Source organism: Falco biarmicus, chromosome 9 (assembly GCF_023638135.1).
Source record: "Falco biarmicus isolate bFalBia1 chromosome 9, bFalBia1.pri, whole genome shotgun sequence".
Lineage (NCBI taxonomy): Eukaryota > Metazoa > Chordata > Aves > Falconiformes > Falconidae > Falco > Falco biarmicus.
In genome coordinates this window covers 17,179,419-17,203,181 of record NC_079296.1, presented here as the reverse complement: position 1 = coordinate 17,203,181, position 23,763 = coordinate 17,179,419, and the positions used below count along the sequence as shown (strand labels likewise).

At 37.8% G+C, this 23,763-nt stretch overlaps 1 protein-coding gene across 8 annotated transcripts in view; it reads left to right on the top strand.

Moving 5' to 3' along the window:
* Positions 1-23,763, top strand: part of PPP3CB (protein phosphatase 3 catalytic subunit beta) — a 47,837-nt gene that overhangs the window by 19,651 nt on the left and 4,423 nt on the right. For 2 of the 8 annotated variants that reach the window (XM_056350705.1, XM_056350711.1), the window contains exons 6-15: positions 4,709-4,848; positions 4,946-5,023; positions 5,118-5,212; positions 6,750-6,875; positions 8,682-8,759; positions 10,281-10,307; positions 13,345-13,429; positions 14,118-14,215; positions 19,851-19,880; positions 21,561-23,258. In XM_056350705.1, coding sequence (XP_056206680.1) covers positions 4,709-4,848; positions 4,946-5,023; positions 5,118-5,212; positions 6,750-6,875; positions 8,682-8,759; positions 10,281-10,307; positions 13,345-13,429; positions 14,118-14,215; positions 19,851-19,880; positions 21,561-21,739 — 936 coding nt within the window. In that variant the 3' untranslated portion in view covers positions 21,740-23,258. Of the gene's footprint in view, positions 1-4,708; positions 4,849-4,945; positions 5,024-5,117; positions 5,213-6,749; positions 6,876-8,681; positions 8,760-10,280; positions 10,308-13,344; positions 13,430-14,117; positions 14,216-19,850; positions 19,881-21,560; positions 23,259-23,763 lie in introns of those variants that run through there. The other 6 variants (XM_056350707.1, XM_056350708.1, XM_056350706.1 and 3 more) reach the window with 6 other exon arrangements.

Below are 23,763 nucleotides of genomic sequence, written 5' to 3'. Positions count from 1 at the left end.
GCAAATTTGGTAGGCATTTGAGTAACAGCTGTGGAGTGCTTCTCACTGTGGTAAATGTGCTGAGTATATCAGTAAAGAATGAAAACAAGTTTTAAAAACTATACAGTGGAAACACTGGTGGTGGTGTGGAATTTAAAGGCAATAATGTTGTGATGACATGAGGTACCTGTTTCTAATAACTTGGTTTCAACTCTCATGGACTGCTGATGTGTGAAGATTGTATCAGATGGGAATTTTCAAACTCAGTTGCTTTCCTTTTTGCATACTCCTTTTGGACTTATTTTAGTTACCTTAGCTGACAACTGGACTGCTGCATTTGGAAATGAAAACCATTCCTCTTATGATTAGTAACTGCTGAAGTGTAGTTGATTTCAGCTTCAAATACAAACAGGTGGTTCTAAGAAAGCTGTGGGATTATAGGTAAGGATGGAAGAAAGAAGTTATCCACAGATGGAAGGCGACATGTGGGGGCCTATTTCAAAAAAGATCTAGATATCAGAGAAAAGGAAAAAGTATGTTCCTGATTTGGTTTTGTAGTATATAACTATTGATGGCCCATTTTGTTTTTTACCATTTTCATTTATTGTATTTCTCCTTTTCTTAGCTTCACTTGTGCTCATTTTTTCTTTTTTACCTTTCCCTGTCCTCAGATTTATAGGCTGCTGTCCAGTTGAATCTCATTTCTGAACTCACCAGATATTTTTTTTTTTTTTTGTACTGACTCTGGACCATTTCAGAGACTGGAATGTCAGCTTATTTCACTTACAGATATTACACTGCCAAGCAGAATGATGTGAGAGAAGAAGAAAATGGTAGAAACAGAGAGGAAGCACATTTACAAGCTCAGTGGTGTAAGTGGGAAAACTTATTGAGGCACATTGCATTTTCAGAGCAAATACTAACATGTACATAAAACTATGCATTGTGCAGAGAAAGAGAAGTAAGAAAGCAAAGCAAGTAACTGGGGGCCATTCTGACAGGGCCTTAACACTTCTCGCATTGTGGATGAAAAGAAACATGGTCAAAGCTCTCTGGAAAGTGGTGTTAAAGGAGTAGTAGTCTGGAAAAACACTTTGGAAAGCCATTGTCATAATAGGATTGTGATTATTTTTTCTTTTAGTCTCGCTCTTGCAGCTAATCAGGTTTCAAAGTGTCAAGTAAATTTAATTAGAAGGTACTTCTGTCATCTTGACCTGTACTTTCGTATGTACTCTGTAATGCTCAAGACTACGTTAGGATGAAATATAAGCCTGTATGTTTTTTATATATATATATATGAAAATCTGCATTGTCTATTGTTTTCTGATGAAACTGACATTTGTAAATGTTAAGGCAGCCTTATTAGAACTGATCTTTTGGCCTTTTTGTTTTCTAAGGAATCATCTGGTAACTTGGAAAAGGCACTATTCATGGGTTGGCAGCAGCTTCAACAGTTGCATTAGAGCTTGGCATGCACTAATGATGTAAATGCATTTAAATGGGTGATGTGAAATGCTCTTTTTATATCTAGGAAATATCATATACTTGTACAAGTGTAGTGTGCGAAATGATTTCTGTAAACAGTCGAGACAATTGTATAATATTATAAGTCTTCTGGTTTATTAGCAGAAGTTCTTATTAAGGAGAAGTCTCTGCAAGCATGTAGGCATAATCATCTGGCATAAGAAGGGAAACCACAGCTCTATAAACAGTGTAGGAATAGCCTAAGAAAAAAAAGAAGAATTCTGTGCAGATGCAGTTTGTTCTGGATGAAGTCTTTTGTCAGTATTATTGACACTCAGGAAGGTGATTAAATTACACAAATTATTATTTTTGCTGGCATAAACTTATTTCCAGCAGAGGACAGCTATCATAATAACTATGACAGTAAAGCCTAACCAGAAAGATTGCTGCAAGTGCTTTTTCTTTCTGGGAAAATAGAAGTCTGTGAAACTTGCAGTAATCTTGATTTTTATTCTCTGAACTTTGTTTACACAAGTGTTCTGACAGTGTTGGTAAAGAGTGTCTTTCAGACACATGTCCATCAACATAGAGATACCGTTTAGTTGATTTCATTAACGCTGCCAAGACTTCGGCGGAAACAAAATTACAGGAATGTGGTTTTAAGCCTAGTGATTTATAAGGAGGGAATTGACCAGATAAGATTATGGGGACTCAGAAGAAAGGGGACAGAGAATTTTCTTCCTCATTTACAACAGATGACCAAGCTTTTCAGTTCTTGGTGACACTAAAGTGTGATGAGTAAAGTGCCCTGAAATACATGGGGGTGGCTACTGGGGTATCTGTCTTTATAACACCTTGCTTCCTTTCTGTGGTCTGCTGAAATTTCCTTTCCTTTAGTAATACATAAGGTGATTGCCACTCTTCACCGGCCTTCACGTTGTTTTTAGGGTTTTACTATGTGACAGTTCTCAGGAAAATTAGGACAGATTAATTAAAACTGGTGCCTGTATGTGAAACTTCTTTGAAGGTCTTTTGCCTTAAAAGGAAAATAGTTTTGATTTGCTGTACCTTAATCTACCTCCAAGGTTTTCCTACTCCAGAATTTGAACATCCATGTGGAGGTACAGTGCACTTCAGTTCAGTAGCCCTGACTGCATAATACCTAGGAATTAATTTAGATTTAAGTTTCTTATGGTATGTATTTAAAAATGTACTACCTGTTTCTGTTTTTAACACCAGGTGCAGTGATTCTTATTCCTGAATACAATTGTCTTTCTCGGTTACCTGAATCATATTTAGAAATATGTTAAGCTGATTTGTATTGAGATTCTGTGTTGCCATAGTCACAGCATAGTCAGAAATACTTAATCAGTAATAAGGGTTTTGAATTGACTCATGTCCTTTGTTAACTTTATTGCTGTCCCGATGTAGAGAGACCCTTAGGTTGATTATTCTGATTTGATATATGCAGTCTGGGTTGAGTAGCTTGCAGTGACATTTCCTTAAATTTTGAGATGTCTTGAGAACCGTGCCAGTTGGTAGACTGTCTAGTGAAGGAGACACTGATTTGGTGTGTAAGTTATTTTTATTTTTTGCAAACTGACCTACCTACTTCAAGAAATGGCTACATTATTGTTCCAATGCTATGAGAAAGTAGTCTGGGAGAGAAGTGTGTTGCTTGCAGCAACCAAAACATTTTATTTCTAACGTCTTTATCCATTTGGCCAAAGTCATGAGGAAAATCCTTGAAGAGTAACTCAAGAAAATTTCTTAGAAATGCTTTCTAGACTTTGAGCCTTCTGTATTGCAGGAAACATCAATCGGCAGACAGTTGAATCTCCCTTGTGTGAATGCTTCTGTTAGCTTTTGGGCCCAAATTTTTTGCTGGAGGTTTAGAAACTTGATGGTTTAATCTACAGAAATTCAGGTACTTGCAGAAGTTGATGGACTGACTTCTTCAATCTGGAAGAAATATTCCATAACCGGGTTTATCATCCCGTGTGGGAAATGTTAAACCACTGGATTTTTAATAATGAATAAATTCCAACAACAACTTCAGTTAATACCTGCCTTGCCATTATCTGGCAGGAATTTGTAAAGATCTGGACCTCTCCACTTATGTTACAGGTGGCAGCCTTGGGAGCTCTGATTTTCCAGGGCATGAGAGAGCTTGGCACTACTGCTGGTTCCATATTTGAATGGATTCCTATGGACCGTTAGACTCAAATTCACCAGGGGCTCACCAAACCTCCCTTCGAACCTGTCATGAAGAGTTAAGTGTTCTCTAGTATCATCAAAGTCATCTTCTTTGGTATGGGAGGTAAAGTGAGATAAATGCACTGTCCATCAAAGAACTGTTCCTACATTTCTTGGATAAAATCATCTTGTGAACAAACTCCAGCTACATAAAGATCAAAGAAACTTTACATTGAATCTGGGATATCTAATTTCATTTCTGGGACATCAGAAATTGACTGTTACTTACTTAAGCAGGGCATTTTCCTTTTATGTTAACAAATGTGCTGTCCTCCTTACCTCTGCCCCTTTTCACTCTGCTTACTAGGAAAGTTGCTGGCTGCTAAAGCAGGTGTTTCCAAGTGGAAACCTCTAAAGAACCAGCTAGAGAAAAGAAAACAAAGACATCTCCCAAAATGCTGGTGGCCCGTTACACCAGGGCTATAGCTGAGAAATAAAGCCTGTTTAAAAGAAATCTAAGATGACTAAGCTAGTCTGCATTACATTGTTGAATGATCCATTACGGAGATGGGTATTTCGGGGGGGGGGTTAGGTTGGGGTTTTTTTGGGGTTGGTTGGTTTTTTTGGATGATACATTTAGTCTCTTCTAGTCAGTGCTAATTATTCATGCCTTTCTTTTATAATTCCTGTTTTCTGTACTGTTTCTCTTTGCTAATTCCTGGTAGTGTCTCCAGATTGGTAGATGTAGCATGTGCATGAAAAAGGACCATTTTGTTCCTTGTCTGTAACTTGACCATGTATTACACATATCCATCAGTCTGGAATTTATCTCCCTTCTTTTTACAACTAATAAATCTTACTGCTTTTAACAGGTTTGGTTCTTTTGGCATGCCTCTGCCTTATTTCGTGAGGAGGAGAGGAAAAAATATACAGAAACTACTTCTCTTTGATATGGTTGGGATTTATTCTAAAAATGCTTGGTATTGATGGATATGTAGTTTAACAAATGTGTAAAACTTCCTGATTTAATATTCAAAGAGTCTTTGTGCTGTTGCCTTTTCTCAAACAGTTAGATAGATTCAAAGAGCCTCCAGCATTTGGACCAATGTGTGACTTATTGTGGTCAGATCCTTCAGAAGATTTTGGAAATGAAAATTCACAAGAGCATTTCAGTCACAATACGGTCAGAGGCTGCTCATACTTTTATAGGTGAGGCCATGCTATGATCTGTTTAATGTTGCAATGCTGACTCTTGCTGCATATTTTAAGAGACTTTCTTTTACTCATAGCTCTTTTCATTTCACAGCTATCCAGCAGTTTGTGAATTTTTGCAAAATAATAATTTGTTGTCAATCATTAGAGCACATGAAGCACAAGATGCAGGGTAAGTACTTTGTATCCTTCAAGAAATTATTCATAGTGTAAAATAAAAATTGCTTATTCCTATAAGATGTAAAATAATCTGTTTGCCTTTGCAGTTATAGAATGTACAGGAAAAGCCAAACTACAGGGTTCCCATCGTTAATAACAATTTTTTCAGCACCTAATTACCTGGACGTCTACAATAACAAAGGTAAGAACTTCTTATTAATAACTGCATGCAATAATAAAATAAAAATGTCTTACTAGATAAGTCATCCAATATCAACAGGTTTTTGCCGGGTAGGAAATTAAATGCCAAAAAAATAAATCCACTAATGAGCGTTACGTTATCAAGAAGGACAGGTGACATCAATGATGATATCCTCTAAGAGTACCTAGAAGCACAAGTGTGGGCAGAAGTTTCTTTTCTAGAAGTTGTTGCTGTTTAGTACTTACAGATGTATCACCTGGTGTTTTCCAGTCAGGCAAGGCTTTCCTGTGCTGTCAGTTTTCACTCCTCTGGTTGTCTTTAGTTTGTGAACTGCGTGAGGAAGGGAGCGAGCACTGATCAGAAGCCTGTGCATAAGGTAGCTTGTGTTGTGTATCACGGTATCTGAGGGTCTGAGTGTGATGCTACGAGGTCTTAATGGCCATGTATGAGAAATCTAGAAAGAGCATGTACTCATCTAAGTACTCATCACCAGTGGAAATATTATTAGGGAGGTGTAAACCAGAAAGAATTAATTTCTGTCCATCCTGTGCTTAACATAAAGTAGCATGGGAGAAGCATGCTTAGTAGCGTGGAGAAAGATTTACAAGTCAGAATTGAGAAGAGCTTAGCTGTGAATTAATATTTTTCATAGAAGAGAACAAAGTTCAACAACAGAAATAATTAAAAATAAAGCCTGCTGAAATTCGAGTATGACATTAAAGTTTGGCATTTCAAGTATGTGATGAATGAATGATCTCCAAATGTTGAAACAGCGTTCCGTTGAAACCCAAGACCTCTTTTATGTGAAATACATTGCATTTTCGCCCACCCACCTCCAAAGAACCACCCCTCCAACCCATACCAATTATGTAGAGTGATTATAGAGGAAAAGATGAGATGTCATTTGCACTGATTGTAAAGCAAAGGAGAAATAAAAATGGCTTCAACTGGCTTTTTACATTTTTTCACCTCTGTGGATATCGCATTTTAAGAATCCTTTTTCACATCAGCTATTGCCAGTGTAACGCAAGGGTGCAAGCGTAAGTACGGAAAAATGCAATCAACGCTTATTTAGCTTTAGAATGCTTCTGTTTTTCTATTTTGTTTCTCTTCCCCTTCTCCCTGATCTTCCAGATTGCGATGGTTTTACTCCAGGCTTACAACGTGGGAAGACACGTCTGAAGACTAAAACCTGAATCTGGGTGTACTGCTATTCTGAGTTAGGATTTTCTTACAGTTGCTGAAATTACACCTTTTTCAGGACCTCTTAAAATCTTTGTGCATTATTGACCTATAATAGGATAGTATAGAACTGTATTGACATGTAACAGTACCTTAGACTGCAGCATGTGCAATAAAAATCCAAAGTTCTTCACTAGAAATCTGTCCTGTAAGTACTGTGAAAGAGAGAATGGAGTTATCTCTGGGATTATTTTGTCTATTGTATGAAAGAGAGCTAAACCAAACCTCTGACTTTATATTTGTGGAGTTTGAAAGTTTATAACATTCTTTTAAAAATGTCTGAATTTTATTTTAGCTGCTGTATTAAAATATGAAAACAATGTGATGAATATTCGTCAGTTCAATTGTTCTCCTCATCCTTACTGGCTACCAAATTTTATGGATGTTTTCACATGGTCTTTGCCATTTGTTGGAGAAAAAGGTAGGCAAAAGTTTTATACTGATTAATATCTTTCTTATTTCTCCTAGCCTGATGTTGAGGAAGATTTCGAATTTTTTTTAAAAAAAATATATTTACCAATGAGAGACAAACTGCATAATTTTTGTGGAAATGGGTACCTGTATTTGTCTTTATCAGGTAGAAGATTGACAAAGTTGTTAAACTGATTTGAAGGGGTTTTTTGGCATTTCTGAGAAAGGATAGACTGAAGTACAAGTTCTTCTACAGGTTTTGGTTTTTTCTTCACCTGTTTCAGTCAAAGATAGTCAAAACTGCATGTAATAAAGCAGAGCTGTTAATAGAAATTGTAATTTCTGTTGAGGATGTATACCTGCATTGTTAAATAGTACCTTTGAACTTCATTTGAAGTTGATATGAAAATGGTTCGTATTCTACAAAATGCTAGGTTATATACGTTATTGATCTTGTATAGTTATAGGTATAAACTATGTAGACTTGTTTGTATAAAAGTGTAACTTTTTGATACAACAGATTGACCTTCATTAAAGGCAACTTTTTCTGTTTTTCTTGTAAAAAAGGTAATTTAGCACAGGTCCTTCCCCCCCCCAGTCCCCTCGTCCCCCCTCTAGAGCTGGTAACTCTGAATCTAGGACACTGGGCCCCCCAGTAGTCTTCAGTTCAAAAGCAATGAGGTTAGAGTCTATTTGGGTCTGTTTAAAATCATGCCATAACAGGAACTGCTCTTTTTATAAAAGAGATCTGGAAAGCTCTTTACATTTATTTGCAAAATATAATTGACATGATAAATTTACAGTCATATAAACCTAGGCTTCTAGATTCGTTTATATTGTCCTTAGTGAGCAGTTAAACACAAATAATTCATACTGAAGTTGCTCCTTGACCAGCTGGGTGCTTAGGGCTGCTGGAATCATGGTGCTTGTACTGTGTCTTGCCTTTGGACAAATACATGCTTCCACTTCTGATGAAGAATGTAGTGTCGGTATGGTCTGGTCTGCACTGAACAGATCACGATCAGGATAATTTCTTGGTGGTTTGGTTGTTGGGGTTTTTTTCCATTAGTGAGTAACCCTTCCCTGAGAATGGAGGATACCACCATAGCAGATAGCGGTTGGATGAATTAGTGACAGCAATTTACAGGGGTTTAACCATCTGGATGAACTCCTGGAATATTTCTGAAAACTCTGTGGGGAGGAGAAGTTGAGCCTGATATACGTGGGAAAGACTGAGTGGCAGAACAGGGAGATTCCTGAAGAAAGAAAATACAAACTTTTTGAGACAAGTTTGTGTATCCACTATGCTGATATTTTTAAGGGGAGTTTAAAAAGACATGTAGCTTGCACCATATTTGTATCATAATTTTTTTTTGCTTCGGTGCTTCTGGTATATGCCTGCAGGTGCCAGGAATGCAATAGCTTTCTTGTTTTGAGCAGTCAAAAGTGTTTTCATTTTTAAGTAAATTTTGCATAACATCTAGTTCAAATACTTACACTAATGTAAAAATACTAATGTACAAGAAGATAATTCTTATTTAAAAGAACTCCTTGTAAGAGAAGAAGCTGTGCTGTGTTTGATTGTTAGGTGGTACAATGTTTAGCTGTTTATTTTTCTCAGCTTTTTTAATTCTGTGACATCAAGAAAAGCGCGCATCAAGAAAAACACATTATTCTTGAAACCAGATTACCGAGCAATGACTGTGATGTGAGAACTTCATTCAGGATAGTTGCTGGTGACTAGTTCTATCCTGTGTGCATGGAAATATTTAAAGTTCTACAGGGAATGAATTAAGATTTCCTTTTTCCTATACAGTAACAGAAATGCTGGTGAATGTTCTGAGCATTTGCTCTGACGATGAGCTGATGACAGAGGGAGAAGATCAATTTGACGGTAGGGGTTACTTTAAGATCTATAAATCTTCTTAATGGTAATAGCTTGTGAAACAGTCGTTAACTTAGACAAGTGTATTATTACCTGGAATTTGAAGAAAATTGCCTTCTAATTTTTCTTTGGATAATGACACTTTGGTGGGGGCAGAGAAGGGAATTGTGGTTTTGTGTTTGTGATCAAGAAGCAGCAATGGTATCCTTTGCAAATACTCATATCTGATTTCTATTTAAAACTGAAACTTTTTGTGGAATGTTCTCAGAAATTCTTGGCACTTTAAATTTGAAACACACTAACTGCTAATAATTAGAATAAATTATAAGATCTTAAATCTCTTAATGACTGTTCTTCAATACAGAGTTGATGTAGGTGAAAGTCAGATACAGTATTTCTTACGGCAAAGCCCTATACATAAAGTATGAAACACAAGTTTAAGTCTCAGTGTTTGAGTTTAAAGATAAAGGTGAACTTGTAGGTGTGCATTGTATAATACATATTTATGTAATGAATTATAACAACTTTCTATCTTTTGAACTACAATGCAGTAGATTGTGAAGGGGCAGTGTGTGTAGCATGGTGATTCAGAAGCAACCTTAGCATGAAGACCTAGCATGTTTCACTGTATGGTGTTGGGTTTTCACAGCAGTGCTCAATGTAACACCCAAAAGTTTCTCAGATTTGCTTCATTTTATCCAGTAACAGAACTGATTTGGTGGATTGTTGGGTGATAGGGGAGGAGGAACGGAAGCTTCAGCAGCCTTTGAGGAACACTGAGGGATCATTTATAAAGATATTGGAGACATGACCCTGTTCTTAATGTTTGATAATGATTGTGTTCAAATCCAGTAGCAGGATAGCGTGGTGCTAAGCAGCTGTGTGTTTTAGATTGGAGTGCATTGGTTATGAGCCACTTCAACTTTGCTGTCATTTAGATTGTTGCCAGAAATGTGAAAACTGGAAAGCAGTCTCAAATGTGGTCCTGAAACTTATGTTTCTCTTTCAATTAATCCTTCTAAATTGAGCATAAAGCAATTATACCAATCATTTGCAGGGTAGGGTTAGGTGGTATTCCGAGACGTTAGGATTTATATTGTCCAGTGTTAAGTACAGTCATCAGTTGATTGCTTATGCCCTGTCTTAAGTACAATAGTTACAGTTTCCTAAAATGAATTATTTTATTCTTCTGTCTCCTTTAACAATTTCTTTGATTGATGCATCTCTTAATGTCATCTAGGTACTGTCTACGCTTTATCTTTCTATGTGAATGGAATCTATCTTTCTTTTTAACTGTTGACTTTCAAGCTTTCACTTGTTTATTGTCAAATTTTAAAATATACTCAACAATTCCACTTCTTGTTTGATGAATGCATTTTTAAGTGTTGCAATTTTCCATTTTATTTTTTCACATTTCTTCTCCATTCCTTCTTTATTACCGCTGCCAAGTTAAATATCTTTATTTTATTTGTCTCACTCACCTTTTTCTCCATCGTTCACTTCCTTTTTTTCTGGACTCTCCATCTGAAGAGCGACTCATATATGGCAATAAAAAAGGTACAGACCAGACAGAGTAGGAATGTTTTGAAATATGACTTCATAGAACCTGGCAGCATAAGTATTAATGCAGAAAGTACCTTTCTGTTGAGAGACGTATGTAGCATTTTATTATTATTACTACCCATTTTAATGGGATGTTTATAAAGGCTTGTGTATTTTGTTACCAGAAGTCATATTCCAAGACATCTGTCTTTCTGTGCATGAATTTTTCTCCTCCTCTCTTCCATTCCTTTTTTTGTAGAAATTCATTCTTTTACCTATTTCTAAAATTTTATCTTCGGTCCTGCATGTGTAGGGAGCGTTCAGTTGTCTGTCTTGCTCTTTAATACTTTTATTCTGAGCTTTTTGTAAGGTTGTGCATGGAGTGTGTTTATATGATGTTCCAAAACCTGGTTTGTATAGTACTTTTAGTTTCCTTCAACTGAGATGTCAAAGAAGTACTTTTTGATTGTATGGACAGTTTTGAAGATGGCTGGATACAAAATATAAAAAGAAGCCTACTAACTTGAATGGTCTGTCCCCTGTTTTCCAGAAATCCCAGGGTAGATAATTCTGTGCGGAAAAATTCTTCTGACCATTACTTACCTAATACTTAACTTGCTCTCTGTATAAATGTGTCACTTCCAGAGATTATCTCTAATACTTGGGAATGCATTAGATTATAGAGGTATTTCCAAAGGTTATGTGAGTTTTTTCAAGTACTACAGTATGAGCATTTCGGAGTTTCTTGTGCAGACATCGGGAATGGGAGAGTTCTTTGTCATATCTCCTCCAGTTTAGGGTGTAATCAGGACATTCTTCTGCAAGTATATGCCACTTTACTGTCTTCTCTGAACTAACCAGGATTCAGTGGCCTCGTTAGTGCAGTGCTACAACCCGGAGTAATACATTTGGCCTTTTGGCTTGGCTGTGTTGCTTCTGGAGGGCTGGGGCAATGAAAGATCATATTAAAAAAAAAAAAACCAACCCAAAACCAAATAAAAAACCCCCAAACAAAAAAAATCCAACCAAACAACAAATAATAAAACCCCACAAAACCACCCCAAACCAACCAGCCTTTCTCTTTTTAAGGCACAGGGACTTTCTAGGGTGAGGTACGGGCACTCGCGCTGCCTGAAATCTTTCCAGCCGGCATGTTACAGCTCTGCATCAGTGCAGCCCACAAATAGGTAGGAGGAAAACTGAGGGACTTGTAGGGAAGGATGAGCAGTCCCTCATTCGGCCCTAGGCTTTCAAAACTCGAGTCTCCCTTCTTGTTCCAGATCCTCAAGCTGTTATTTAATAGCATTCAAAGAGAGAAAGCAAAAACATCCAGAACTTTAAAAATTAGAAGTTAAAATTTAAAATAAATTCTTCTCAGTAAAAAGCGAATGCTTCAGTCTCCTATTCAGAGTTTTTCCTGAGTCCTCTGTTTTGTTTTGTGTGAGGTTTGTTGTTTTATTTTAATTTGGTGTCTGCAATTCATTAAAGTTGCTTGTTTGTCTAAAAAAGCTTTACTCGGTAGTTGCTGGCTTTTTCATCCTGTTTAAATGGATTGGCAGGTGTTTGTCATACACAGAGGTTCTTCCATTGTGTTCATGCAAAGGTTGTCTCCTGCTCCCTTTTTTCTTTGTCACTACTGTACATTTTCCTTCTTGTGTGATTTTGTTGTTGTTTCCCCTTACGTGCCCTATCTTTTGTGCTGTGTTCGCTGTGGTGCAGGCTGGGACGGCTGTCTGCTCCTGTGCAGCAGGCGGCCTGGCGGTCCTGCAGCTGGGCTCTGGGGAGGGTCACCCTCGGGCTGGAGCCTGTGTGCTCTTGTGGGGCAGCTGAGAGCGAGGGAGCAGGGGTGCAGGAAGGCTTCTTCCACAGCTGCTTCTTGGAATGCAAGGAAACAAATCTGTGGATATACAGCTTTCCTGTGCCCACTTCTGTGATCCTCTCTCCTACGTTCTTACAAATTAGTTTGGCAACTTTTTATTGAGCGCCTTTCTCCCAGGGTTGAAGAACAGTAATACGTGGAAGATCTGGAATACCTAACAGAGCTGTCTGAGTTCATTCGCTTTTTAGTCCCCTGTGGCTGAATTCAAAGTATGACTTAAGTTACTCTTATCTTGGTGTGATTAATACTCTCCTTCTCCAACGGCAGGAGGAGAAGTAAGGATTTTAGTCTGGGTATCTCCTCACCTGCCTTTACTGTTTTAGTGGAATTGAGGAGTTGGCAGAAGGGAAGGAGGATGAGGGGAAGGATGGCTTTCATACATTGAAACAAGCCAGCAGCACCTAGTGCTGGAGAAAGGAGCTTCTGTTTTTATCACGTCAGGGCAAGCAAAGGTGGAGCTCCTGCCCCATTGCAAGCTCCTTTCTGAGTTTTGTCTTCACTTCTGTCTGGCACATGGTACCTCCCTGCTCTGTGGAATACGCAGTATTTACTCCAGATCTTTGGTAGTTGTAATTTCTGCAAATGATGCAAACCTAAAATGCTATGAAACATAGACTTAAGTGGTAAGGGAGGTGACACTGCAATTCTTTGACATTTTATTTTGTGGGGTTTTTTTTGTGGGGATGAGTTTTGGGGAGTTGACATGAACCCAAGCAAACTACTGTTTTCTCTTGGACAGCTGTGTAAGAAATAGCAACATTTTTTTTAATTATTTTTTTTCCTGGCTTAATAGCTCTTTGGCTTCTGTATTGGGCTGCATGCCCACATCTTGATACAGACAGACATCAGTGAAGAGTTTCAAGCGTAAAATTTAGGCAAATGAGTTACGGTAGTTACTACACTCTAGCGGCGGTAATTTAGAATCTTGCTAACTTTAGGAGATCACTGTGAACATCCTGAACTTTTTTTGTGTGTGATTTGTGGGCACAGAGGTGACGGTGGTTTTGATGGCATTCTGAAGCCATAATTTTATAACTTTGTGCCCTTAAGTGTTTGGGTACTGGCCTCCTGTGAAGAGTACTGGACTTAAACAGTTGTGTTGAATTCGATGCGCTTTAAAATGGTGACCCTGTAAATACTCGAGCTTGAGACTCTCTCTTATTCCATTGAAAGTAGGTACAGCTGCCGCACGGAAGGAAATAATCAGAAACAAAATTCGTGCAATTGGAAAGATGGCAAGAGTCTTCTCTGTTCTCAGGTACTTGCATGATGTCTGAATTCCTAAACCCCCTCTTACGTATGTTAGGAAAACATCTCTGTTCCAGGATAACGGATGCCAAACGTTTTCTTTGTGCATCATTTGATGCAAAGATCATTGTGCACCAGAATCTTGTTTGGCGTATTGATGCACTCCATTAATGTTGGTAATTTCAGTTCATTTCAGCTTTTATAAGAAATATAAGAAATAATAATTTATAAGAAAATGCTCCTTCTTACCTATCTAGACGTAGAGGTCTCATGATTGCATTTAGCCAACTGTGTAGCTTTCCACAGACCATAATTGTTCAAATAGTGATAATTTTTTTAAAGTTGGTGTTTCCTGAAGCATAGATGCTTTGAACAAAGTTGTGGATTGTTTTACAGCACTGAGATACGTTCAGTACCTCATGAGGCAGGCGTTCAAAGCTAATGAGCCTGCACGTGAATAATTGCTCAGGATCTGGTTCAGAAGTAATCAGTGTTTAACTCCTAGGCAGAGGAAAGCCTGGTATGGAATAGAAATATTTTCCCCTTTCTTGCGGTTTGAATTTGAATTTACGTTTAGTCTTGACATGCATAAAGCACAGCAAAACCAGGGTCTCCCTCTCCCCATCCCTTATTTGACTTCAATGCAAGTTCTCATGAGTGGATATTTAAGGTTTTGTTGCTGTTTTTTCTCGCACCAGGGAGGAGAGCGAAAGTGTGCTGACACTCAAGGGTTTGACTCCCACTGGCATGTTACCTAGTGGAGTGTTGGCCGGAGGACGACAGACCCTGCAAAGTGGTAATGATGTTATGCAACTTGCTGTGCCTCAGATGGACTGGGGCACATCTCACTCTTTTGCTAACACTACACATAATGCATGCAGGGAATTTCTTATGCTTTTCAGTTCTTGTCTTAGCGGCTGATACAAGCATAGTGTTATGTGTTAATCAGGCAATGTGAAATGGATACTTAACCAGGGTATAAAACTAAAAGCAAATGAGTTCAGCGGTGTCAGGCCATATTTTTTCAGGCTTTGAGCTTCCTTAGTTTACAATTTTTCAGGTGGCACAGATGCCTGAAGTGGAGTGACCTTATTATAGATCTGGTATTGAGGCATTTGATCTTTACAGATACAAAAATGAAAGTGTAATTTTGCATCATGACTTGTCTGCTTTCCATTAAAATGGTTTTATTGTAGATGTGTTAGTATTTTCATTGACGATGTCAAAGACTTGTTGATATTAATATTAACAAACAGCTACAGGCTGCAGAGTTCCATATGACACTCCATTGATAGACTGAAATGTGCTATGTTTTGTACCCTGGTAATTAATGCCAAAGTTTGTTCTCTATGTTGTTTGTCAAATGTTCTATGTATAATTGACCTCCCTGAATTGTCCTTGTAACATGCTGTTTCCTTCCTCTGCAGATGTAGCTGCTTTCTTAGATCTGTCTGTCTCTCTCTAGGTATAGATGTATGTCTGTATAAGTGTTAAAATTAAACCACTATCCCAGACACTTGTCTGTCTCTTGATGTAGAAGCAATGTTGTAGCACCTTGTTTTTGAGGTTTGCTGCATTTGCTGCTGCACATTGTCTGTGCATTTTGAACAATAATGTACTTGAAAAATATCCAGTAATTGTTATAAAATCAGTTGAGAATAAAGGGATTGAATTTAAAGCTTGTAAATAAATCAAAATAAAAGGGTGTTATTAAGTGTGCATATATTTTTTTTGCATGAAAATAAAAAGAACTCTATACAAAATATACCTGTAATCTGGTTCATTGAATATTTTGTAAAAGGTTTTCCTTCTTTTTTTAGTTTGTTGAATCATTGGATCGTATTTTTCACAAGGCCCATTAATGATTAACTAGGCTTAGGGAGAATGCTGTGAGGTTGTATCAAATGCATTAAAAGAATGAAGTCCAGGTTTCAGTTCACAGTGGTGGATAACTTAAATATGCCAGTCTGAAACTGGACTTCGTATTGGCAGCGCTCTTAATGTAAATTGTTCGAAGACTTTTTATTGGCCATCTTCAGGCTTTACTAGAAAGTACAATACTGTTGTATGGGACAACTGAATTTTATAACTATTGAAAGATTGTGATACATGAATGACACTTTTTACACAATCTGTTTTCCAAGAGTAGCTGCTTTTCTCATTTTTGTGATTTAGGCTGTTTATTTGAATTTTTCAAATTTTCTGTAGGTTTTTTTTTAAAGCCTTTCACTACATTTTCTATTAAGCTATCAAAGCTGGTTTTGAATAGCTTTGAAACGTGAATGTCACATTTTAAGTCATTTTTCAGTGGGCATATAATGTCTACAAGTAAGTTTATATGTCCAGTGTATGTATGTGGTTGTTCTGTGAATGTCTATAACAAGAAATAGTGTATGTTTCCTTATCCATCCAGCTATTCCAAAAGTATATGTTCTAGTTTTAATTTTCATCGTGTAATAAGATACTTTATTATGCTTTAAAAAAATGAGTCTGCATTCCTCTCACTCATTTAACAGATTTTTATCCATGTTGCATTAAAAATATCAGAGAGGATCAAACTGACTAGAAAATTTTGTTAACATAAAATATGTGACTTTCTACCATTACTGAAAATGTGGGACATTTGGAAACCATGCAAAATGCATTTTGGAATTTTGTGGGTGTGGTGTTTTTTTTTTTTTTCTTGGCTAGAACTTTTGATGGCAGTATTCCTTGATGCACTACGTTAATGTACCTCATTTGGTTTAGTCATGTTGGTGGTTCAAATTAACTCATGCCAACAGTTACTTCTCCTTAAATTGCAGTAGCTCCTTTTTACTGATAAGAGTTTTATCGGTTCAGTCTTAAAAAAGTAGCGTTCAAATTACAATGCTCAATTGCAAAGCTAGAAGTAAACCAAAAAGAAAATAAAATTTCAGTTATTGATGTTTTTCTAAACCATCATAATATCAGTGAATTCATATTCTTGGCAAAAATATGGTCACTGATGGTATAGCAGGATTTCTCACTACAAATATTTAACTACTTTTTGAATTATATCGCATTGTGTTGGTCAGTATACTATCAATAACTTAAACTAGCCTAGATTTCAGAAAATAAATTATCATAATATAAATTGCAGTATGATTGTCGTCTTCTATTCTTTTGTTTGCCTGAAAAGTCACGAAATGTCCAGTATGTGCTGGGCTTCCCAGGTGTCAGTCTCAGGAGCACTTGTTTTCCAGCGGCGTGTTGAGAAAAGGTCTAGTTGTTCTGGTTGCTGTTCAGTCTGTAAGGAGCTTTGAAAGCTGTAAGAAATTGGAGTGTGGATCTACATTTCTCTAGAAAGCCAGACTGAAATTTTTTTGTCGGGGCAAATGGATATATGGAGAGAGAGAGAGATGGAGAGAGAGTCACTGTTAAGGCAATGCATGTGCAGTTTTTGCATCCACGCCTGTTATAACCCTCAACGTCAGTAACACGTTCTGTACTGGCCCTTAGAAGGTGCCCCTGCGCTTGCAGGGTTTGTTCCGCCCCAGGTGCAGATCTGCCGTCAGAGCTGGCCCTGCACCTCTTGGCGTGGCCGGAAGGCAGAGCGGGGCACCGCGCCGGTCAGGCTCCCGTGGGCAACGCGTCAGCAGCCCGACTGCCGGCCAGCAGCCTGGGGGCGACACACAAACCAACTGTAGTGAAAGGGTTAAACAAAGGCAAGCCAGTTAAAAAAGATAATTTTGGAAAAAAGTGCTAAACAACAGCCTATGGAGGAAGTCAATATATGATTAATTTTTTTCCAGAAATACATGGGTGTATTTTTGGAAAAAAGAATCATAGCGTATTTTTAGATAGCTTTAATGTGCTAGGATAAAAACAGACTGGGAAATCATGGCTTTTGCATATTTCTAATTTTTTTTAATGTAGATTTATGATTTTTGTTATTTACGTTGCTTGCATTATAGTAGGCGAAATACTGAATACCATATTAAGTACTGTTCTTTAAGTAGAATTTCCTAGTGACTTACTCTCTGACCTGAGTATTCTGTGAACCGAATCCAACAAAATTATTTTCCAAATGGTTCAACATCTTTAACAAACAAAACAAAAACCCCCAAACCAAAACACCTGAAGCCTTATTCAGCAAAATACTAAACACAAGCCTGAATTAAAAATTGTAAGTACTTCCATGGAAAACACTTGAACTAGCCAAATACTTCCTACCTTTCATTGCTGCCCTTGCTGTAAGTTAGAGGAGGGCAGTAAGGTCGGGTTTTGGTGTGATGTTGAAAGTTGGCGGTGATTTTATGTCGCCCCAGGCCCCCGGGTAAAGCCGGGGGAGAGCTGGTGCTGCGGATGGAAATGCCGTTGAATCCTGTTGCTTAAAATCTGCTCCCAGTGGAGAATTCTCTGAGCAGACTGCAGGACTCCTGTTGGGTTCCTGCGATGCCATAGCCATTTGAGGTGTGCCAGGGGTCGCAAGGAACAGAGTTTTCATTTAGATGTACCTGCAAAAGAGAATCCAACAAAATTGTTTTCCAAATTGAGTCTTTACAGTGTGGGGTTTTTTTAAGTGCTTGTATTTTCCAGTCAGTTTGTTCTTTTATGTCAAGTTGAAAATTACCTTCTTCTTAACTGTGATGTATATTCCAAGATCTTTTTGGAATAATACTACTACAAGTAGAATGAACTAGGAGTAAATTTTGAAATTTGTATTTATGACCAAGCTACATAATTTGCAGAGATAAATCAGTATTCGTGATCTTTTCAGGAAAAGATTGAAAACAAAGACATCACAGGTAACAGGGAATGGTGGAAAGAGGTGGTTTTTTTACATAGTTTTGTATTTGTATGGCAAATTATCATATGACAGTATGTATTTGGTGACTTTCTAAAATAATTCTTAAACTAGTTTAAATTTGACAATTTGAGAAAGTTTCTTTCCCTTAATGTAAATATAAATAATATCCTTCCCAGTGCCTTTTAGATTTACTTCTGGTATCACCCTGTCTCTATAGATTTAAGTGCAGGAAATATTTTTTTTTTCCTTGTGGAATGTGCAGTGTGTAAAAGTTAAAATGCTGCATTGCCCTGAAGTATTCCACATTATTTTAGTAGCACTTAATGCAGGTATCCCATTTTATTTATTGTTTTAGGGTATCTCAGTGGAAATTGCTTTTTTGCAACAGTGAAGTTAAGGCAGAGTGCCCACAATTGATGCATGACAACACAGAGTAGGTGCAGTTTAGGCAATTGAAATGTTGTGTCTGGTTTTTGTTGGATAGGAAATGATAAGTAATAAACTTAATTCGCTTTAAAGAATTCTGTTCTGACCTGATGCTGTATTTTCTTATATAGCTATTTTCCCCAACATTTGCTTGAATACTGTTACGATTTTAGTAGTTAACAGTATCTATCAAGCACTACACAAATAGGTTTACCACTATGAATGGTATTTTTTGTAAGTTTTTCTGAAATTATGGTATTAGAGGCATGACACATAGTAGGGGAGGTAAAAAGTTGTTACCGTTACTGAAACTCAGCTGCTGTTTAGGTCGTAGTTACAAAGTGGTTTGTTTAGCAAGTCTGCCCTAACAGAAAGTTGTTTTGATTTTACTGCTCTAATAAGCTTATGTTAAAGCTTTGACTTGTAGAGCTAAAACGATTGGGAAGGATCTTCCACCTCAGAAATTACAGCAGAAGCTGTTGTTACTCAGTTTGAAAAACAACTAGTAAGCTAGACTTTTTCATAGTCACAGTAATTCACCCACCAAGACTGTGTTAAATCCGGACCTCTTCCTGCTGCAGACTTTGTGGTTGATTCAGCTAAACAGTTTATGACACTTCGTAAATATGACTTGCTGGATTTGGCTTTCATGGTTTAAATTTCACGGTTCAGTTCTCAGAGGTGCCCATTTTAGCTTAAAGTATGGTGAGGAATTGAAGTGCTAATTAAACTTCAGGGAGATAAACATGAAGAGAAAAATAATTTCTTGTTATTAGAACACTGCTAGTGTTATTTTTATAGTGTCCTTCCTGGTAATTTAGTGAAGCTCACTAATGCATTTTATATATCTTCAGATATAGTCTCAGATAGTATTTTTTTAAAACCATACCGCAACTTTAACATCAGTTGAAATTTTCTGTTGCTGTCTTAAAAAAAAAAAAGCAAAAACCAAAACAACCCCAAAAAACTTAAAGAAATGTACGGTTAATAACATCAGTTAAGTAGTGTTGCTTTGATATACTTCTAGTTGATAAACTGTATTAGGTAAAATTTAGGAGAAGTTTCACTTAAACTGGAAAACAACCCCTCAAACCCTTAACGATCATTTTAACCGATTGTAATCTAATCTGGCGTAGCATACGATATTAAATTGATCATTGCCTTTTCTGCTATGCGATATTACACTCTTCATCTTTCTCATTCATTTTGCATGCATCTGCTCACTTCTGTACAGCCACTGTAGAGGCAATTGAGGCTGAAAAAGGTATGATCAGAGTCTCTGCCGCCAGCAGAGATCTGTGGTGTCTGGGAGGGAATTCAAAAGTGCTCTGTGTGGGTGTGTTTGACTTTCAACTTGCACAAGCAGAGATGAATCAACTGCCTTGATTCATCCCTTTTACATGTAACATTCATTTCTGGCTTTAGGATGATGATCTTTAATATTTTAGGGAAATTCTTGGGGGGGGGGTTTGGTCTTTTTTTGTTTGTTGGTTTGGGTTTTTTTTCCAAAATATGCAGTAGGTTTTTGTATAATAGCATGTTGTGATACGTGGTGTTGTCTTGAAGTCCTTAAAAATGGTAGTGTTTAGTGTTTTTTTTTTCTGCAACTGCAAGGTTTTGTTTGATTGCGGGGGGTTATATGTGGAAGGAGGGTTGTTTATGCATGCCTTTTCTCATACAGTCTATTTTAATGGCCTTGAACGTCTTTTTCTAGAACTTTTCATAATACATCTGGTGCAAGACGTATAATGTAAACGTAATGGGGTTTTTTTTGTAGATTTTTTGAACGTAATTAGGTGACCAAATTTATTTCCAGTATATACGCCAGCCTGCCAGTATGAGGCATATTAAATTCCATGGATTATCAGTGCTTCTGTGGTAAATAAGTTGGATATACATCCTTTCTTAGTGGTATTGAGAAAATGCCATCAATTTATTTGGTGCTCAGAGCATTCCACTTCAGGTTGTTGCCTTTCCAGAGAGACTTTGATTTCCTCTTGCTCAATATTCAATGGAGTGAGTGACAAACAGCGTAGCAGTCGAGAGCTGCCTTTGGGGCTTTTCAGATTTGGTTGCAAAGCACCATTTAATGACTGTATTCTTTGGTTTTTTAATTAAGGAAGTCAGATCTCCAAAAATATAAACAAGTGCCATATTCTGTGCTCACACACACGTGCAAGAGGTCCCGTTGTTGTGAGCGGAAAGCTGTACTTAAGTCTCCAAAGAATTATTTCATCCCAAAGACTTCAGTCTTATTATGTGGTCAACCATTTTCAGGTGTAAATTCAACTACAGCCCTCATTCATTGAAATAATCAGTAGCAAAACGCTACCTGTTTTCTGTACTTACTTTAAATACATCTGTATTTAAATGACGCCATTGGTTAACCATGGTGCTAACTCGGTGATTGTGGTTGTGTCCCATTTCCATCATCCACATGATTAGCACAGAACTTGAACCACATCCCGCAGTTTTGCCTGCATGAAAACTGCAGGATCAGGCCATCGATGCGTATGCAGGGTGTAAACCTACTACGACTTTTGTAGCCCTTTGCTGCTTTGCCTCCGCCGCACTTGCCGTGCTGCTTAGATCTTACTGACATTCCGCCGAGGAGAAGGGGGATGTTAAGATAAGCCTGACGCACCGGGCAGCAGAAGCCCTCGGTGTTGATAGCTGGCCACACAGAAGCAATCAAGTGGGCTTAACCCCCTTGATTCCGACCTGCAGAATATTTGCCATATGTTGCTCTTTCCGATACAGGCTGAAATCCTGATTGCCGTTGAACAGGAGAGCAGGTTAGGGGAGCTTTGACTAATACAGATGCAGAGCCCTAAGTATCTTTGGCTGGTTTCTTACCTGTTTTTAAACATCGTTTGTTAGCAAAAAGTGTATGCTTTCGACTTCTTTTTCCATTACTGACATATCAAATTTGCATTTTGTTAAGCAATACGAGGATTCTCTCCGCAACATAAAATCTGCAGTTTTGAAGAAGCAAAAGGTTTGGATAGGATCAATGAGAGAATGCCACCAAGGAAAGATGCTCTCCAGCAAGATGGTATTAGTGCTATAAACACAGCAAATGCCAATGGAAACAATGGGACTGGCAACAACAACGCGCAGTGACCGCGTCAGCTTCTCGTTTACTCACTTGTGTCTTGCCTGAGAATTCCTAGACTCCTGCTTTTTGATGTGACAACAGATGAAATAGCCAGGGGGATCGCTCGGAATGACTACTTGATCCGAGATGGAAAACCATCCGACTCGATCGCACCCCAGAAAGACCGTTGCGCTTTTGAGACAACAGCCCCTCTCTTTGCAGGGCGGCCGCCCCCACCGCCGCCGCCGGAGCTTCACCGGAGACCAGGGAAAGGACCCGGCCTGTTACCGCTAAAGCCGCCCCGGCCAGCATCTTACGCTTACCGTTGTCAACACTTTTAAGTTTACAGATGGGATTTTTCTTTCGGTAGACGTAGCTTGTTTGTCCGTTTGTTTTTTTTTTTTAAATCAGACTTTCAGATACAACCCTAAGAGCTAACTATTTATTAATGGACATCAGTTTCATGAAATGTCTTTAAAATGATAGGTTAGAATGGTCTTAATATATCTGAGGCTGCAAAAACTGTATTTTAAATAGGTGGAAAAAATGCCAAAAAAAAAAAAAGTCAGTTGGTCATTCTGTAAAATGCTGACCTCAGGTTTACTCCTTAGATGTTGCTAATTCTGTATCCTATTCACTGTATTTTTTAGTTACAGCTTATCAGAAGATTTCTATGTAGGAATGTTTATTACTTGAACACAGATTTAAAAAAAAAAATATTTAATTTAGAAACTTTTTTGCCCAGCTTTTTCAAGACTCTTCCCCACCTTGAATTTTAAAAAAAATAAATATATATATACTAATTTTAAAAGTAAGAAAAATATGGAAGTGTTAATTTTAAGGTACTTTTAATTGAACTTTGTACATTGTTTAAGTAAATTTTGATTCATATCAAGTCTGTAAAGCTTGGCATTGTATTTTGTGTATGCATGTTTTCATTTTGCAAATATTTAATATATAGACCTATGATGTACATCTATAGGTTACCTAGATGTTATGGGTACTTTTAGTTTATTGTGAGTATTACGGTTGCATAAATAGCTAATAATCACTGGGCTGACTAGCTGCAAGCTTTTTATTATTTTTAAATCTGTAAAGGAAACTGAAGCTATATCGGACATACGTTTTGTTTAGGCAAAGCGGCGCGTAAGCAATCGCTCTGTTCAACTGCTAAGGCGTTAGTGAAAGTGTAAACTTGAGACTGCATGTATTTTGGTATCTACAGGACTGCTTGGTTAAAATAAAAATTGAAGCCCTGTGCTAATTTGTTCACAAATAATGGACTGTACTGATCACCGCTGTACTTTGTTATATATTTTGACATTTGCTACGTGTCCTTCTCATCCCCTGGAACACAACTTGAAACTTATGTCACTAGAGTTCATCTCCTCCCCCTCCCCCCCCCTTTTTTTTTCTTTGTTTGTTTGCCATAAAGTACAATCTGTACATACCCCTAAGTTGGAAATTTTATGCATGTTCTGAACTATTCAAGTATTTTATAAACAGTAGCACACAATAAATTTTGTGCATGGGCTGCGGCTCCTATCATTGTGTATTGGTTTTATTTGGCATACGTAGGTCTAATTTGACCTTGAAAATTGTTTAGAAATAGTCTTGGAATTAAAGCTATTGCAAAAATAGCCTGGAAGGTCAGATCTAGCTTGCAGCAAACTAGTTGGATGTGAATGTGATTTAATTTATACGTTATTCCTGCCTTTTTTCTTTTTTTTTTCTTTTTTTTTGTTTTTTTGCTTTTGAGTTCTCTGTTGTAAATAGACAATATCTAGGTATTTTATCTGTTAAGCGGGGCAGCCACGGCGGGTTTGCAGCGGGCTGTACACACGGGCTGGCCGGCCCTAGCAGGCTGCTCAGCACCGTGGTGCTCAGCGCCCGCCTGCGGCCTGACGCTCCAGGCCAGCGCAGTGTGGTGGGGGGGTGGCGTGTTCCACAGGCAGCACAGGTACACGGTTTAGGCTCCTCGGTGTGTTCTCGGAGTAAGGACGAGCTGCTGGACAGCATGAGAATTAAGATAAAAGATAGTAAGTGGCAC